Here is a 19,944-nt window from a genome sequence, read left to right on the forward strand (position 1 = left end):
GAAACGCGGCTCGACGGATCGCGCGCGAATCCGCAATTTTTTAACGCGCAGCGCACGCACCTCGAAACGGTAATTATTTCGAGTCGAAAGAAATTTACGACCGATGCACAGCCCTCGATTTTATCCTCCGTATCTCACCACTTTGCGATCACCTGGATAGCTCGATCGTTCCTTTCCGAGAAATTTTCTATCCGACAAACTATCGTTTTAATTTAACGCTCGATCCGTCGAGCGTCCCCAATTTACAGATCGTTCCGAGAAATACGTTTCCGTTCGAACGTGACTTCGTAAAAAATAAATCGCGAATAAATATAATGAAACTCGAGTTCTAGATCTAATCTCGGACATCTTCATCGTGAAACGACAGGACGATTGCTCGAATACCGAATAAGCTTGGATACTATCCGGTTACTAACTACCTCCATTCGTTTCTACTGTAAGTGTTCGAAATGGTGACATTGAACGGCGATACATGCTCTGAAACGATTCGGTATGGATGTTACGGCCCTTCGGGTTTTATTTTCGTTTAACGCGACGCAAGCTTTTCTTGTACGATCTTTCGTATCTTCCTTAGTTGCTGGCACCTTGTTACAGTGAAGACAACAGCGTGTTCTTCGATAGTAAAAGATGTGTCGAGAAATAAAATTCTATCGTATCGTACCTATCGAATTTATCATATTATTCTTGTATCGGTCCACGGGCAAGGCAACGTTGAAAATTATTATATAGACGGTTTTAAACAATTCGTATCAACGAATTGTGTGCAAGTAAAGTAAATTATCAGTGTTTTTTTGTACGAAGTACGTTCAGATACTATTATTTACTTTCCAATCCACTAATAATTGGATGACAGATTTCGATCCGGCGACGAAGGGAGCCTTACCTTGTTTGGATTCTCTTTTATTCTATTTTCTAGTCTATTATTGAATGTTCAAATCATAGTATCAAAAGAAAGAGTATCTACTCCGGTTATCAAACGATCGTATTCAGTGTGTATTAGTTCCAATAACGTTGCATCGTTGCAGATGGCCGCCATTTTGAACATGGGTCATGAAAACAGTCAAATATCTCAGAAACGATAAGTTTTAAGACAAACGTATTTCACTACTTTTATATTCAGAACAGGCCAATTTGTCGAAATGGAGCAAACAAAATTAGACATACACATTTAAAAAAATAAAACTGTGCTAATGGACAGAGTTCAAATCTTTGACATTTAACCATTTGCATTCGGAGACTTTTCTTCGATCACTACTGACTCAAGCACACTTTGGTACGAAATAGATAGTAAATACTCCAAGCAAATATATCTTTTTTTAAATTCTTTGCTTACATATTTTGCCCTAATCATTTTAAAACAATAATATCGTTGTGTTTCCTCAGAGGGTGCACTCAAATTCTTTGTAAAGGGTTAAGACAGTTTTGGCACAATATTAGCGGTTCTGAGACATTTTCACAGCAAAATAAAGGGGTAGAAAGAACGATGCGACTTACCTTGAGTCGAGCGAGCCTCGGTTCCTCGGCAGCCAGTTTCGCCAAGGCCTGATAGTCGCCCTGCGCGGCTCTCACCAACCACTCCCGCGACTTCCCGTCCAGTTGCTGCACCCCGAACCAACAATTGCCTCTATTAAGAAGGGTTGCTCGCGAGTATCGAGCGCGGTTCGAACGGGGCCGTACGGCGGAGATCCGCGATCACGATCGTAGCCCGGGTGGGCGGAAATTTTAATTAAGATCTCGGATACGGGATCGCGTGCGTTTATCGCGCAGCCCCGCCGAATCATCTCCGGTCGGCTCGGTTCGAACCGTGGCGCGCGATAATCGCCGATCCACGGAAGAAGGGGGAGGAGGACGACGACGAAACTTACCGAGGCAACGGAAGCGCTGTCATCCTCGTCGGCACCCTGCGGGGAAAAAATGAAAGTCAGTCGCTCAGTCGGGCAAAGTCGTTTCGAAAAATGAACGGGGCGAACCGTACGCGGTGAATCTCGGCGTGGAACCGGTCGTCCGCGCGACCGTCGGTCTCGATATGGTGCTCGTGGAAGCGCAACTCTCGTCGCTCCGAGCGATGCGTGTGCTCGTGGTTACGAGCATCGGAGGAACAGGCGAAGGGGTTCGCGGGGAGAAAATGCGTAAAAGCAGCGGGACGCCGCGTACCACGAACGCGCCACGGTCATCAGATTGATATACGGATCCAATAATTGATTCTCTGACGCAAGACCGCGGGGGACTGGACCAACTTACGCAACCCCTGTCGACCACCGTCGGGCAACCGAGACCCGGGATCCGAGGTTAGGCAAACTTTGTCTCGATGGACGTTTGGCAACTGCATTCTCCGAGTCTATAGTCGCTTGAACTGTATTAGACATGTTTTCTTCTGCCCATTTTTTTTCTAAGTTGTACGTTAGACGACATCCAAAAAACGGAAAACACGTTTTATGTAATCAAAATGGAATCAGAGGTGTATGGTCCCCAATATGAAAATTCAGGTATTCCATGTGAGGCACATCACTGTCCCTTGAATTTTTAGAAATATTTGGTTTACGAGATAGAAATATATTATTGCGAAAATCTGGTTCCGGGAGGAGCCATTTGCATGTCAAGAAGTTCACCGGGTCGTGACCTGATTATGCTGCTGTTAAATTATAGACTGAACCAAGAAGAAAATATGGGTCGAGAGGGGCGATAATTCCATTGAGAAAAGGGCAAACTTTAAAAAATACACCTGTGATAAAAAAAAATTGTTTTACCAACCCGATGGCGATCAACCCCAATCGGGAAGGTATTTTATCGATGAAATGTCGTTCGGGTCGAACTGTGCATACAGTTCGCGGGACGTGGTAGGAAGACGCTTAAACGGAGGATGAAGAAGAGGAAGAGGAGGCGGCGAGGAGCGGCTGATCCCAAGAACGTTAAACGACTACTCATCCCTGTTAAACTGTTTGTATTTTCACTCGTCACGGCTGCATCGTCCGGTTCGAGGTGCTCACATCGACACTCGTATCCGAATCAATCGTGACTCCTCGTAAATTACTTGGAGCGAGGCGGGGGCCACGATGCGCGCACGAATTCGGTCGAGTCATCATTAGCCGGGGCCCGATATATCTCTATCGATCGACACCACCTCGCGTGTCTTTAAGTGAAATCGTGATTTCGGGGGCCCCGTCAACTTAAACTCGTTCGCATACCGCGGTTAATTTAATTTCGGGTTTAAATACCGCTCCGTTCGCCAAATCGAGGGACACGAATCGCCTTTATCGAGTGTCGTCGCCATATTTCCGCTCCCCTTTTTCCTTCGAACGGTGCTGGGAATGAGAACCGCTGACCCCCCGTCGCGTCAGGTGGTGCATCGAGGTACGTTCCCAGCTTTCGTGTGCTACGACCACTCTCTCTCTATCTCTCTCTCTCTCTTTTTTCGCTCCGTTCCTGTATATCTGTCTCTGAACGAGAGACGTCCGGTGCCTTCGTGCAAACGCATCGATACACACGGACGGAGATAGTCTTTATTATGTACGTGTCCAGAGCGTTATCCGTCATCAGTGATTCGACAATCGTATTTTCAATAAGCGGTTGTTATTGCCTGACCGGCTTAACAATACCCACGCGGACGGCCTGCAAACAGATTTCGTCGGTTTTCTCTCTTTCGAGGGTGGCTCGCTGACGAAAACGGAGATCGAGCAACCTTTCGATGACTTTTTATCTACGCAACGAATAACAGTTCCATGAACGAAAGGTTAGGGTTGGAAATTTTCACAAATACAACCGCGCTATCGACGAAGACGATTTTAATTTCCGGGCGCGTAAAATCCTTCCTTTATTATTACAGAAGACAGATAGCAAGTGGAAGTATTGCTCCCATCTTTTGAACTTCGCAATTTCTCGAGCTACGCTCGCGGTTAACAAATACATCGACATCGCTTCGGGTAAAATTTTGATCGATCCCCAAATAACAATTTATAAAATTCCGTGTGCGTTCGTAAAACCTCGTAAAATTTGTACGATGAATTGTGCGCATTGGGAACGTTAAAAAATACTACAGAGTAAGTTATCTTCGATCATCGCGAAGAGATCTGCGGAGACCGTACCATAAATTTGCGAACACTCCGAGCGCCGGTCGTTGAACATCGATAAGTAGAATCCAAGTAACTATCTCGAAACGAGATGATCGGAATTGTCGTGTCACCGGGTGAGTTTTGTCGATGTTGAAGCGATTTTAAGACGTGGTCGAGCAGATCTTCGACGACACTGCCGGTTACGAGACACTTGTTTTCTCGTATCTCGGTTAAGAAATATGCAAATGGGACCCCATCCTGTCTCGGCGCAACGTGTCCGTGAACGATCGGACGGACGAGTCAGAAACGGTGAGGCCGCGAGACCGACTACCATAATGGCGGTGTTATCAGATAAGCATTATAGAAGGCGCGGTAATCGTAATAGCATCGCAACGATGGCTTCTCTCGATTCGTTCGCGGGCAAAGATCGAAAGGGACGAGGAAGACAGGTTCATCCTCATCGACGCCTGGTCTCGTCAGCGGGTCACTGTTTCTCCGTAATTAATATTTTAATTGAGATCACCGGGAATTAATTAATGCAACGGCGTCGTTAAACCCTCCGTCTGGACAGTTCGTTTAATCGATCGTAACACGGCGCCTGTCAGGGCTGTACGGGTCGATCCACGAATTTCGAGACTTCACGCTGCGCGTAAAACGCCTCTAAGATATTATCTCGGGGCCAATTTTTAACTCGTACCGTTACAATTACGTTAAATCTCGCCACCGAGGGTTTCCAGGCAAATACGCGCGTCGCGTTGACTCCTCGATCGGATACGCGCGCGAGTATCGGAAACTTTCCGCGATCCGGACACGCACTTAAAACTTTCCGCGCGACAGCGTTCACGAGAACTTTACGGATGAATCGGCGTGAAAGACTCTCGACTCCACGGAGTTCCACGGGTTTCCCGCGTCTATTATCTCACCCCCTTTGACGCGAACAAAAGAACAGTACTCCGGGTTCGATAAACGGCTACAAACGCGTCGCGAGACGCTTCTACCCGATCTCTCGTGTTGCCGATTCGAGAGCCCTCTAATTAAATCGAGAGCCACGCGTTGGCGTGCTTCTTTTCTACGGACAATGATAAAGGACGCGAGAACGGAGATGGAAAGATACACGCGGAGGCGGAACGGGCTCGTCAGGGTGGAAACGTTTTAATAAACGGACGTGTGCTACCCTCCGGAGGGGGTGTATAAATATATTCGGTTGTTCCAGCGCGCGGAAGAAGCCCGGGGAAAGGGGGAAGGTAGGGGAGGAGAGAAACAGCGGTCAGGAGGTGAAGAGTCGGGAGGGTCGAATATATCGGTGAAACGGCAAAAGGAGTTGGTGGCGGGAGGGTGATGGGGGCGGGACGAGAGGCAAAACATGTTGCGGCACGAGCTGCCTCAAGAGCACCGCAGAATTAGCTTTATTATAACCTGGGGGCCATCCATACATGCCTAACAGAGCACGAACATTCGCCGGCCAATAAGCCGAATGCTAACCAAACATTTTCGCGACTCGCCGCACCCTTGAATTTATCCCCGGCCGCGCGTCGGACGTAAAGCCAGCGCGGCCAGGAAGGAGGATCGATTTCGCGAATTAAAGCTGGATATCTGTTTAATGCGCCCGTTAATGTCCGCCGGCGTTCGACTATTAATACGCTCGGCTGTTTGCGGAAACCACTTAAAAGATTACCGACAGTTTGGGCAATTATCGAAACCCGTGGATTAGCCGTGCGGTATCCCGTGCCATCTGCGGTAAACGATTTATCGTCCCACTTAATTTAATAAGGACGATACGTTCTCTTCCGTTAAACGTACGAATACCACGGTTCAACGCTATAATAGCGTCTATTTCCCTGGGACTTTACTTTTTGCATTTTTTGAAAAATGCATACTTTTATTTACACGAATCGATTCCCCAGGTCGTTCCGCGTAAAAAATCGTTGGGGCAGCATGTTAAAAAAATCAATATTTCGCGAGATATGGCTTCCAACGCATAGTACACTGTCAACCAGATCTGAATCCTTTACGTTTTATCATGGGGTTACCTCAAAGATATAGTATACTCGCAATCATTTCTGCAGAAGACCTGAGAGTACATTGTTCTAACAAACAGTGAGCAGTTTAATTCGTCTTCCGGTGAGGTGAACAAACGACTTAGTAAAACTGTGGAATACCTCACGAAATATTGACTTTTTGAACATGGTGCCCCAATGATCTCCTACGCGGAACGACCTGGGGAATTGGTTGGAGGGAATAAAACTATAAAGAAAGTCCCCGCGGGGCACGCGCGCGTTATCGTATTAACTATAGATCATCCGTCCCGCGCTATTCCATAGTTCTTCGCATCCGTTCCCTCCTAGCGAGCATCGTCGAAGTTTTCTGTGCGACGCGGCTCGTCGCGGCGCAGGACGAACGATTAGGCCCGGATTAGCGGGCGCGCGCGAGATCGATTATGCGACACTGCGGATAACGTTGGCCTGATTTATTCCCCTAATGGGCGTTCGCGCATTCATTTCGTGGCCGTACGAGGCAATTCCACGGGGCTTCGTCGGATGGCGGCGGCCGTACTGCCGCTGACAGGAAAACTCTCGCTGGGTGATTCAGCGTTCGGTTCGGCGACGCCTCCCAACGACCACCATAATGCCTACCTAGCTCCGCGCCCACCTACCTAACGCCATTTCCATCGGCCACTATCGTCGGGGATCATAATCCAAGGTTTAGCCCGGACTCGGACGAAACTCGCGGACCAAAGTGCGGACCGCTGTTAGAACTGGACGCGCGGAATGGGAGAATCACGCGGGGCTGGCTTTACCCTAGCTGCTGGATACCCAGGGCTTGTTCGTACGGGGGAATCCCCTTTGGCTGCTCACCAAAATCGCCCCCGGAGAACGAACAACGTAATTTGAAAACATACTTTTTGCGAGGAATTCCCGTGTACTCGTAATCCGCGATGAAAAGGACTTCAATGCGTTCTTCCGATACTACGATCGATATATTGAAATCTAACCCATAGCAAATGTGAAATTAAAATCGTATTCGAGCAACGTTGCAGGAAAAAATGCAAGAATATAATATCTTTCCTTTTTGGGAGGGGTGAAAGTTGAAGGTCTCGTGGATATCTAGGTCTTTGTAGGGGTGGAACGAGGGTCGATTGTCGTTGCAGAAGGTGCTCGAAACAGTTGACATCGCCAACGGGGCAATCGACCGACGACAGTCGTACGATGGCCGTGCGCTCGAGTACCATGGTAAATTTATTAGTCGACGGGAATATGATCGCGCGACGCGTATTGCGGGACCGAGGTACACCGAGGAACACGATAGGTACGTACGAATATAATCCTGTCAACGGAGGGCGGCTGGGATCGAGGGGGTGAGAGAGCAGAGCAGCGTCGATGCTCCATGTTCTCCATCCGGACCAAATTCGACGTGCCGTCCGCGAAAATACGAGGCACCGGTTATGAATTACTCACAGCACCGGCGGCTGAACTAATAATCGTCTCTATGCCGAATTTCTCTCGGCGTCGTGTAATCGTTCGATGCTAGCCTTGTCGAACGCGGCCCCCGAACGATCCCCTTCGTATTTCAATATGAAAAATAGCCCCCACCCCGAGGATCGTTTACCGGTTCTCTTCTCGATCGTCAATCATGATCGCCATTGTTCGAATTATACCCAATTTTAGATAGGACGGTTAAACTAGCCCTAGATAGAAATGTTCATTTTAAGAATTATTACTATAGGTAATTTGATTCGATAACGAATGCAACAGGACATTCTACATGACAAGGTGTTGATCTCGGAATTTGTGACAACCCGACCTCATTTCAAAATTCCATGTTCGCGTAAAAATGGCTGTCTATTGCAGTGTGACGTTATAACGGTTAAATAGAATCTCGTCAACGGGGTTAGCTGGTTTCTCGAAGGAACAGGTCTTCCTACGAGCGACGAAAGAAGCGTCCTACGGTCGTGGGGACCGAGGCTTAGCCATCCTCCGCGCGGTTTCGTCTCCTAACGAGTTTATCGCATCCTCTTTAACGTTATTAACACGGACTAACGAACTGGAAGTACCGAGTCACCGAGGCCCTACGCCAAACGCGCGTCCACGGTTCCACCAGCTACGCTGTACACCTGTACGTGTGCCTGGCGGCTGGCTGTGTACGTATGTAAGTCTATACGGACGGGCTTGTAAGTGCAGGGCGAGAGCAGGCGCTCGACGGGACGGGTTACGTGTAGAAGGTGGGATAAAGGTACGTATAGGCAGAGCCCGGGCTGTCTGTGCGGCCCTGATACCCCAGTCTCTGGGCTAATTCCGAGGTGTAATCTGCGGGTACCATCTCAATGGATTAGCATATAGATAGCGAGGTGGGCTGACCGTATATATACGCGCCTAGACCACGTCGGGGGACGCGGCCATGTCCGTTTTGGTCTCGTGTCCTCCGGACGTAAGGGGGTCAGCCGGTGCTGCAACACCCCCACGATTGCGGGGAATGAACCCCGAGAGCGTTGTATGCTCAACGCGTCCGTGGCTAATTAAGAAAACACCGGACCAATCGTCTAACGAACGATTTCCTTCGTCACGACCGTCATCGGACCTCGTCCAACCGTGAGAGCGAGAATTTTTCATCGTTTACAGACGTTTCTCATACCGATCCGTTTACGTACTTTATTTTTTAAACGAATACAGGGGTGAGAAGACGAGTCTACGACCTAATTCCAAGTTTGAAGATCCTTCCCAGAAGATCGCGCAATCAATTATCACAAACGTCAAAGGCTGTCCCTGGCAGTATCAGAAAGCTCGGGCTCCTGTCCAATCGCCAAAGTTAAACTGTGCGCTGGTCGCGGTCAATGTTTGTACAAGTACCTAGGAACTCCCCTGCGCTGTTGGCACCGGAACTGTATACCCCAGCTAACGACCAATATTGGTCAACGCCAGTTAAGAACAAGAGCCGGAGGACGATAATCACGACCGTGATATTAAGGGGGGTCTCTTGCGTAACAGGTTCGAATAATTTATTTTTTTCTCGCATAAATCAAAAGTACGTTTCGAGAACACGAACGTTACAACCAGTCACGTTTCTACTGCGAATACCTAATAGTTATACTCTCCCATCTAAACGTAATTTAACACTTTGGGGCTAAACAAATTAATTCTCAAGATTAGATGTTAAAGAAAATAAACCTAGATAGTTCCATGGCAAATTTTGGGTGTGCTGGTAGTCAAAATAATTTAAAAATTCGATATAGAACTGTCAAAGGGTTAAAGCAGAACTTTGGAGCGACGCGTGTAGGAAAGAGGGCGCGATCGGTGTGGTATTTGGCGAGGACGATCCCCGGGACCGCGGGAAGAACACAGACAGGAAGTGTGATCGACATGAATGGCAGTTCGCCATTGGCAGCGGCCACGTGGGGAGGAGCAGACCGAGGACGAGGACCGAATATTTCGCTGGAGGTGATTCGGTCGCGAGGTAATTTGTGCTCACAGCGGGGCTGAGCAAACACGCGCGACGGGGGTGCCTCGAAAAATTAAATAACTCGATGACTGGTCACATTCTCCGACACTCGGGCATACGTAGCGGCGAACGTAGGACCTCCACGTACCTCCACACGCACGAGAACCACCGTTCCAAGATGTCCGTCGCGAAGGGCGCTTCGGTTGAATGACGTGGCCCTCTTCTTCTTCTCCCTCCATCGTCTTCCATTTTCTCCGGTGCACACCACGGCGGTGCCCGGTGACGGTCGGATATATCCCTGGGGAATGGCGTTGGACCTTGTGGAAGCCAGGACGGAGCCAGGGACTCGGGCCCAGGGAGCGAGCGCCGGCCTCCCGCGGACTTATGAATACAAATAGCCGCTCACTGCGCGACTCAGATCCCTGATAACGCGCACTCCTGGCTTACCACCGCCTAGCATAAAGTACGGACTTAGGCCCTCACGGACACCGACGCACGACCGTTTAACGGAAGATTATCCTCGCGACGGAACGAGATTCGCATCGGACGATATCGTCCTTGTATCGGTCGAAAGAAAGACCGGCCAAGGAATGTTGTACGGAGTCGTCGAGGGATCGGAGACAGGGACAGAGAACCAAAGAGCTACCCCGGGTATCGGTTTCCCCGCGTCAACGATGAAAGAGACGTTATTATCTTCCTACGGACACGCTCCTTCCGGAGAAACGTTTCCAACGTGGACCTAATCGTCGATAGGTGAACGAAACGGCAGACATCGCCGATCTAGTCGAATGGACGCCATTTTGGTGAACGTTTGTTCCGATTGCAAGTTATAAACGCTTCGACCCATGGAAAATATATTTATAAGCTTGTTTTTTAATATTATTCTTTTGTCTAGTAGGCTCAGGATGACTTCCGGTTGACGCATTTACTTTTTCCGTTTAACGAGCTATCTTAACCCATTATTTACTGTACAATCTATAATCTGGTAAACGGTACACAGTTATATTTTATGTTTAGCGATAAATCTGAACGTTGAATTTCTATAAAAATATGATTCATTTAGTGGGAAGTATAATGTATGAATCGAGTAATGAAATAAAATCCCTCGTCGGGCGTGTTGTACAACTAGATCGGCGATACACTCTGTGGCGTAACAATTCCTAGGTGGTCCGTCCTCCGGCGTGATCCTGAAGACTTGCCGGATCCCGAAGGGCAACGAAAGCAATTATTGCGTGTTCGCGGCTAATTTATAGTAAACAGGACGGCGGAACGGAACCGGATGCTTATTAATTTTCATGTATTCAATTTGAAAAGTGCGTATCAACGTCACGCTAATAGAGGTAACTGACAGTACACGAACGATCGATGAACTAGATAAAAGTAATATGAATATTCTAGGTGTACGCGGGTCGGAAAAAATATTCATGCGGTTTCGGTGTACGCGGAGACGATCTCGCGCGACGATCTTTGGCCCCGTGGAATGCATTCTACAGTGCCGATAACAAATTACGCGTCTTCATCCATGTACTGCCTTCCAACCAGAAAGGAATGCCATCGCTCGATCGGTCATTCCCCGGGTTTCATCCGGTCGATCAGTAAGAAGATACCTACGCTCCTGCCGTGCGTTTCAGGATTGGAGACAGTATCTGCCGTTATCTGCGGCTAATGTCGTGTAAGAACTACGCCTCCCTTCGATCTACTGACAACCATTTGTTCGGACACTCCTGACCGCGACAAGGGGTGACTCGAAACTTTGTAACGAATTCACGATCCTCCTTTTTGCCACGAAAAAATGAACGGCGAGATCGCCGGGACGGGAATGAATTACAACTCTATATCGTTTCTTTGGCAATCCCCTTTTGCGATCGTTTGCTTCGTTTTATCGAAAGAAATATTTTTGGAATTCGAATATATAGTTTCGCTAGAGTCCATGGTCAAGAGGCGCAAAGTACAGTTATCAGCGATGGGAGCTATTAAATAATAATTTGCATCGGTTGATTTCTACGATCCGTCTACGGAAGATAGACGGTAGAAAGAATGTCTGTCCCACGATCGGACCACCAAGAACGACGGTGACCCGGAAGGGTGGAGCCTCGTTCGCTATCGTGACGGTCACAATCAGTTTTCGACGTACTCTCCGGCTGTCACTACGGGAGACGGACTCCCGCGGACGAAGGTAGTCCTCGGTGAATGGCGCATACGAAACGAAAGAAATCAGGCAATCTGATTTATTTGGTACGGTCCTCGACTGTGAAGAAAGTCATTTCGCTCGCCGGTAGTCCACCGGGGTTCATTAATCCTGACGGTCACGAGGCCCGATGAAACCACACGACGAAGAAACCGATGAGGAATAGTCGAGCGCGACGCTAGGCGAAACTATCGTTCCTCGCCATTCGTGGCGCCGCAGGTGTGCGAGGCAAAAAGTAAAACTTCAATCGTACTAAACGGAAAAAACTATCGAGTCTTTCTTTCGTGAAAAATTCGAAAGTGGAGCAAGTTTTGTTCGCGACGTGCAACGTTAACTCTTAAGTGGATTATTGGGGCAGCTGCAGCCCTCCGCATGTTTAAACTAATAATTATTTAATAGGGGGAACACGGACAAAACCGGGTACCTGACTAAAATCAAAACGTATTATTTTTAAAACGGCTTTAAATTTTCCCGCATCGTTGTGGCGACATATTGTCACAAAGTGTATTATTTTAGTAACAAAAGATTCCCATTTATCAATTTGGTAAAGGTCAACATTAAGTAAAATAATTCAGTTGAGATCGAGAGTCCACTTAAGTGTTAACTTTGACTTCCAAATGGTTTTAGAACCTAAACCTAATGAAAACAGCGACCGACAATTTCCCAGTACCTCCCTCGATAATGTTCGCATCGCGGACCTAACCAGCGAACGTTAGCGAGGGATTTCCAACGTCTAAAGGTTCCCAGACTCTCAGGACGGACTGCGCCAGGCAATTTACAGACGGAAAAAGTTAAGATCTGATTCTGATTCAGGGCAAATCGTTTCGAACGGAACAATAGGCCCGTTTCCAGTGTCGTTTCTCCATCGCAGTCAACTGCGGCGCGAAGGCATAAAGAATTCCCGCGAAAGCGAGGGCGGGTCGACACGACTGTTAAGCAAACAAATTTAATGCGCGTGTATAACGGCACCAATTTAAATGATAATGCGCGGTGTGTGTACGCTTCCAAGATTAACTCGTAATAGGCCGGAATAAACGTCGGCGGACCTGTTAGGCGTATCTAGCAGTGCTACACGGGAACAGTAGGTGCTAACTACTCCTGTAGACAAGCCTGTTTATATTGGTGCGACCGTGTATCTCCGAGGCCTATGCGTAAATTTGTCCCGTGCCCCGATGGCGCCAGGGGAATTGGGTCGCGCATCATCGCGCCTGCCGATCTTGATATTCTTGTTAACATAACGGGCAATAAATTATTAGCCCCGGCGAACGATAACGCGGCGGCCTGTAATTACCGCGAGACCGGTTATTAAACTTTGCCCGGTATTTGATTATCATAGAACGAACCGTCACGGCGGATCGGTCCGCCAACAAATCATCGCGGGGAACGGGCGTCCATCGGCTCGTGGATTCAATTTAAGCACCTTCGCGCGTTCCTTGATGGATACTCGATATTACGCGGGGCGTGAAGGATGGCCGTTATTACGCTTTAGAGCCGTTTAGTGGCTCGTCGAGGAAGTCTCGATTTTTCGAGCGAAAGGGAACGAGAACCGAGCACGGTTTGAAAACACGAAAAGAAACTCGAACGACAAACGTTTCTCATCCGCGGCGTCGATAAACCGGTAACCCCTGTCGAAAGAATTGGGAGGGGGACGAGCGGTTAACTCGTATCGACCCTCAGTGCAAAACCGTGTAGCCTGTTCGATATATTTCGCGTCTTGCTTATTGATTAAATTCGCGAAAGAAAACAGGATAAAAACCATCCCGAGGACGTCGACGGCGGAACAAAGGTCGAAGAGTCTTCGAACTATGAGGTAAGTTTGCCTCTGGGGGTGTCTTGTCGGTGTTGTCGCGGATGGGATCATGCAAGCTGTGCCCTCCCCCCTCCCTCTCCTTCCCTCCCCTCCTCTAGCCGTCGTTCCGCCCGGTGAACCTCTTTGCATATACATTCTGTAAGATTACTTTGTGCGGTTTACACCCTCGAACTCACCCCTACGCCGTTGCTCTCGTCCTTCAGCACGGCGCGCCTCAGCCCTCTCGACGACCTCGCCTCCTTTCGCCAGGAGGCAAACTACCCTGGCAAGTTTCACCAAGGGTCCCTAATGTATGCGGAACTATACGAGAGAAATTCCAAGTTCGGCATGGCCGTGTTAGGTGCCTTTACGATGAGTATCTCTAGCCACCCTCTGCCTTTCTCTTTCGCCCGCCATGCGGAAAGGAGGAACTACCCGACAAGACTCGCCCCGTAGAAGAGGCGAACACGCATGATCCTAATTAGAACGCGTCCTCGAGGTGTCGAAGTAAAAGCGGGTTTCTTGTTAGGCGTATCGCGAAAGACGCCCTCGGCATTCGCGCGTTAACATGCTCGCTGAAACACCGCCGTGGCGAAAAAAGGGATGGGAAAGTTGTCTAATAATTAAACCTTGGGCCTTATTAAGGACGATTCTAACAACTGTGCCGCGATTTCCTCTGTCCCGGCTGTGAAACTTCGGAATTAGCGACATAAATACGTATGTCCCTAGTATAAGAAGAACAAAATCGTAGAGGGAAATTTTGTAGGGTTTAATAAGTGCACTTGCAAACTTGCATTTGTTTAAATGAGAATAATTTTGTTGCTCGACTCTTTGGTTCGTTGATACGATAGAAACTTTTTCCTCTACGAATTTTCCCCTTTTTTCCTTGAGGGGGAAGACTGCCCCTTAGACACGAAGAAGACACGAGCCTGCCTCCTTGAAGCTATAATTTGGTTCGCTGCTCGCCTAGACGGATCGTCAGGGACAACGTAAAAGAAAGTCGACGAGTTTGGAAAAGCACGACGAGGCTCACGGTGCTAACAGCTTTCGGAGCACGCCGTCGCATCGAAAGCCGTTTTCGTAGAAACGGTGAGAAATATACATACGATTACGAAAATTCTCACGAAGATACAACTCTTAATAGTATTCTTTACCACCCACATTTCCAACGTATTTACATAAAAACGAGCGAGGTCCGTAGCCCCGAAGCGCGATGACTACGAATAACCGCATTAACTTCGTAGCATCGTTTTAATATTTCCTTTCGTTAACGCGAAACCCGAAACGCTTCGAAATAATTTTCCTTTTTCTTTCGAATCTTGCAAAGTATCCCTAGATACGACATGTCTCGGAGACCTAATCGGATTTTACAATTAAATGATAGTCCTTAACATTTAGTTATAAGCACAATCAATGCTCCTTTTCTTCTTTTCACTTTTCCACAAAGGGTGTTTACCCGTAAAACAAATAAATAAATAAAAACAATTCGCTTTCTTAAGGGGAAACGAACTGTATTTACATTTACGTAATTTTGTGCTAATAATCGCGTAATAAGCAAAAGAAATTGTGGTCGACGCGAGGGAGTATCGTCGAAGGGACGCCGATCACGATCGCGGAGTCTCGTCTGTAATTGTCAGCGTCACGGTTAACATAAGCTTTCGTCGGCACGTAACTGTTGTGCATTCAATGACCCATAACGAGCCTTTCGAAGAAAGCACGCCGGAAAATTACGTGAAACGTGTTGACGTGGCGATCGGACGGCGAACGACCGCGGCACGCGACACAACGCTAGACGAAAGGGTCATTAGGGATGCGAGGGGCGGAATGCCGTGGCCACGGTGCATGATAATTACCGGCAAAGAAAGCTCCGACAAGTCGGTGAGGGCCCTACCTCCCAGCTCCCAGGAGATTACAGGATGTCCGGAGGCGAGAGGATTCTCCCGGCGTGTCCCGAAACCCTTATTCACGCTCTAACAAAAATTAACAACCGCCCCGTCGAATTCGTACATGAAAGGCGGACACCGTCACAAATAGACGATGGCCCGTGAATAATAAACAATCGCGGTGGAACCCACGCGCCACCCGTGAGCTCCTTCGCGACCGAACGTACCGGTCTCGCGTTTCCGGTGGACTTTGTAATTCGCTTTCCGAGGCGAAGCAGGAAACACATACGACCCGTTATTTTTGTAAAACAATGAACAGTTTTGAAAAATTTGCAGGGCATTCGATCGCGAAGATCTGGAAGAATCGTCGAGAGGGCAGGATATTATGAAACGTTGTTGTAACCGAGGAACATAAGTTGTGTAATAAAAAGAACAGCGTTCGAGCGGGGCGAACACGTAAGGCGCTCCTTCCTTCCGATTCCCGCGCGGGGTACCGCGTGGCCGGTCCTTTTAATCGTTCGGCACGATAAACATATCGGTACGATGATGGAGAATCGGCCGCGTAAAGGACGAGCGACGTGCCCGTGCAAGCTTTGCGGCGGAAAGGAACTCCTACTCCCTCCTTGCCTCCTCCACTTTTAATTTTCAGGCGCGGCTAATTATGATTTACGGCAACATCGGCGCAACATCCTGATCGGTACGCGAGATACCGCCCGCAGGATATTCAAATGCGATGAATATTGCTCGCCGCGATAAACGGCGCACGAACAACGACAGAGGAGACAAGAGAGAGCAACGGAGACCGACAGAGAGAAAAGAAACGGCGACGGAGCCATGTGGCGAGGGGTGGCGCGCGTGTAAAGGATACGAGAAAAGGATTCTTAGTAGTCTATTCGGTATGCAAGATGGGCAGTCGGACCTGTACGCGCCGCGTCCCTTCCTCGCTAAAGGATGCGTATCCTCGCGCGTGGATTATTCGATATATCGAGCCCCCATCTCTTGCTCTTTCCCCCCGATGGCCAGGTCAACCTAATACAACAAATAAACTAACAGGGAAGTTACGAAATTTGGCAGACACGTTCATTGCGATATCATATATGCTCGATAGTTGCCATTGTGTGCTTATTAAATATTTATTTATTTTGCGGGCAATGGATCCATTGATTTACATCTGATTGTACATAGTACTAATGGAAAAGATTACAAGAGATAGCTAATCTAACATTTGAAATTTCCGAAAGATACATTAAAACATTCAACAGATGCAGAATATCTATTAGAAATTTAGGAAACGAGATGTATAGCTCCTTGGAATGAAAGATTTTAACGGAGCGTAGAAGTTCATACTTGATAAAAACTTTAAACGTCTCTGCCAAATTACAGAGTTTTGTATTTGTAGAAATCAGACCCCCATTGACTAGACAATGGGACTCGATGGGTCAGTCCCCAATGGAAAAGGATAGATTTAAAAACGCAACGAATAGAAGAAAAAGTCGCTCGAGCGCGAGCATCCCCTTAGCGCTAGTGGGAATCAACATAACTCACAGTGCCAAGCTCGATGCGTCTCGTAGATGGTGGATGTGATTCGAAGGCAAAACGTTTAAAAACTCCTCGTGTTATTAGTCGATGGTTATCGCGAGGAAGTAAAATATACTTATTTATAGATAAGGAACTCTTTTACGCGTGTTCCCACATGAATTACACACGCGTGAAGATCACGGCCGGATAGTACAAGCTTTCTGTTAGAGCCAAGTAATTTGTCGATATTTTATACGAGACGCAGAATGTCAGTGCGTTGGGAAAACGTAGTTGTACGCTTTTGTGTTTTCTTAACGAACTGCCTGAACGAGACAAGCGAATTAAACATAGCTAGAAGTACGTGTTATTTAATGAATGGGGCGAACTTATAATTAATGATTTGATCGGTGTTCGATATAAATGTATCCTTACTCTAGAATTATTTACAGTACTACATCAAAAACTTCTTACGTCTAATTCATTATGGAGTTGCTAAGATCTACTAATAAAAAGTCAATCAATACTCAAAAAAAAAAAAAAATAAGGTGCAACGTCAATACGCAGATATCTAGATCAAAGACTCAATAACTAAGTCACGAGATTCCAACATAAAAAAAAAAACACACATTGTACAAATATCGAATAAAAAATTCTCCGATTCGGATTGATCAAGCAAACTCCGTTTTACTCAGAGTACCAGAGGATCGACAACGAGTATTTCGAAATATTTACAAAATGACTTTGTTCAACCCAAGGATTAAACTCTCGTGTATTTTGCAATCGTCAGACTCCATTATTTCGTGCTAGCCATCGATTACAGATCGCGATTAGGCGGTTACGGAGGCGCACCTTGCCGCGGAATGTATTCGCGAAATAATGGCCGCCGCGGATTTGTTAGTCAATGAAACTGAATAGGTTACGAGGCATGATTCCGTGGACGATCGGGACGAAACAATAATCGTGAAACCCGCCGGTGCAATGACGTGAGAAACAACCCAGCGTCTCGGTGAAAGCGTGCAAACGTTCAGTAACGAAACAGAAACATATTAGAGAGATGGAGTTATCGGTTACCTTGTCTGATCGCTTTTTAGTGGGCGTGATAGTGCCGTTAGGCCTGCCTTGGAGATCGGTTTCGCTAGCCATCCGGTTGAAGCGTTGCATCCGCTCGCGGAAGCTTAATTGCTCGGTCGAGCCCGGATTCGCCGCGACAGCCTCATCTTCCTGCACGTTTAATATTCTCGCATTGCCGAATTCTCAACAGGACCAGGTTTAATATGCTCGCGACTACGTCCAACTACTGATTAAACGTAGAAGCAACGACAACACATAGCGACAGAAAGGCTGACTAGAAACCATTCGCGAACCGTGGATATCTTGGGAGGTACGACAGAACAGAAAACGGAGGGTGCTCGCTAACTATGGCATACTTTCGTGCTTCTAATTAAAGCGAGGCAGTGTACAGGGAGTCGATCGTGTGCCGTGCAAGCATGCCAAGGTGGAGACCAGAGGCGAAACGACGCTTCTTTAGCGAGTTCCTCGCTCGTATCGTACATTTTGACGAGATATCACGAGAAACGCTGGAATAACTTGATTCGACATCGAAAACTACGTGACTGATCCTTTATAACGACTTTAATCGTCGAGTAAAAGCAAAATGGCGAGGTTCAGAAAGCAATCAGTGATAGTGTAGATTGTTCGTGGACTATACAATTGCCTTGAAATCACAATGTGAACAATTACAGAAATTTGAAACTCGACAATCACGCGAGGTATAAAGGGTTCTATGTTGAAATTTGAGAAAAATTGAACGCGTGTCGTGAATAGCTTATCGGAACCTAACCTAAACTGACTCGCTAAAAAAGTACGTTTCCACTACTGGTGGCCGCATTGTGACTCTAAACAACGAATCGTTTTCGCAAAACAGATCACGTAACGGGAACAACGTTACACATAAAACGTGCATTTTTAACAGAACAGTAGGATACAGGATGAGGAACACCGGTTTCGTGTACTACGTTCGCTATTATAGCCGCTTAAGTGACGTTTACTGTAACCATGAACACCTTTCAACATAACCATACCATGTACATACACGCAACAATATTGCGCAATAACGCCGAAATTATCTGGTCACAAGTAACAACGCGATAAAGCGAATACGTGTTTCACCAGTTTATCATTTGCACACTCTAATCGCGTGTATAACCACAACCGGGAATCTATGGACAAAATACTACATAGCGTGCTGAAACAAGAAAGAAACGTGGAATTCTATCGGGCATTTACGCATTATCGTACGCACAATAGCCTAACCAATGAGGGCACTGAACGGTGAGTCACAGTGAAAACCACACATCACGATATAAAAATACGAGGTTAACGGTATTAAATTTTGTTCACCTTAAAAAAGACTCGAAATATTTTTTCGCGTTCCTAACCTTTCTTTCTAGTCGAAACGTATTCTACGTACGATTTTAGCTGACTCACTTACGAACGTATAATCATTGGTAACCCAGCAATTAGCGACATCTACGCGGTTCCCCGTTTTTCGCGCCAGAATGCCGATAAGATTTCACGCTTTCTTTGCGACTACGTTAGTACGTGCGGAAAAAACTAACCTTGATAACTGCCTCGGATCCTCCCCTGTTCCTGTCGACGTTCTCCTTATTCTCGATCTTGATCTTATCTTGACTTTTACGGCGCGGTGGTACGGGAGGCGAGGACGTTGAAAATCCGGTCTCGACATGGTCAACGTCATTTTTCTGTGCATCGATAGCAGCCACATCACGGGCAAAATTCGAACACGATTCTTCGCAAACCGTACTTCCATTACTCGCCGTTGGACTGAGGGGCGCAGGAGGAGGCGGTCTGTACGGCGGAGGAGCTCGTAGAGGAGAAACCGGGGTAGCAATGTCTGGAGTGGCGATAGGTGATCCCATTTGTTCCTGAGACGAAAGCTCTAGAAGAGTTTGTCGGTACTTCTTCTTCAGAACCAAATACTTTTCCCCCTGTGCGAACAGTTTCACTCGGAATGTTACACTACGACGAACGATCGGAGCGACACGACCGGTCTTGACAACTACC

At 47.3% G+C, this 19,944-nt stretch overlaps 1 protein-coding gene across 2 annotated transcripts in view; it reads right to left on the reverse strand.

Annotated features, from left to right (window-relative positions):
* The window catches only part of LOC143342476 (uncharacterized), a 90,769-nt gene that overhangs the window by 69,968 nt on the left and 857 nt on the right, over positions 1 to 19,944 (reverse strand). For both annotated transcript variants that reach the window (XM_076766408.1, XM_076766407.1), the window contains exons 3-6: positions 19,479 to 19,868; positions 17,932 to 18,081; positions 1,866 to 1,901; positions 1,495 to 1,599 (exon numbers count right to left, since the gene is read on the reverse strand). In XM_076766408.1, coding sequence (XP_076622523.1) covers positions 1,495 to 1,599; positions 1,866 to 1,901; positions 17,932 to 18,081; positions 19,479 to 19,868 — 681 coding nt within the window. The remainder of the gene's footprint in view (positions 1 to 1,494; positions 1,600 to 1,865; positions 1,902 to 17,931; positions 18,082 to 19,478; positions 19,869 to 19,944) is intronic.

The sequence above is a fragment of the Colletes latitarsis genome, chromosome 6 (assembly GCF_051014445.1).
Source record: "Colletes latitarsis isolate SP2378_abdomen chromosome 6, iyColLati1, whole genome shotgun sequence".
Taxonomy (NCBI): domain Eukaryota; kingdom Metazoa; phylum Arthropoda; class Insecta; order Hymenoptera; family Colletidae; genus Colletes; species Colletes latitarsis.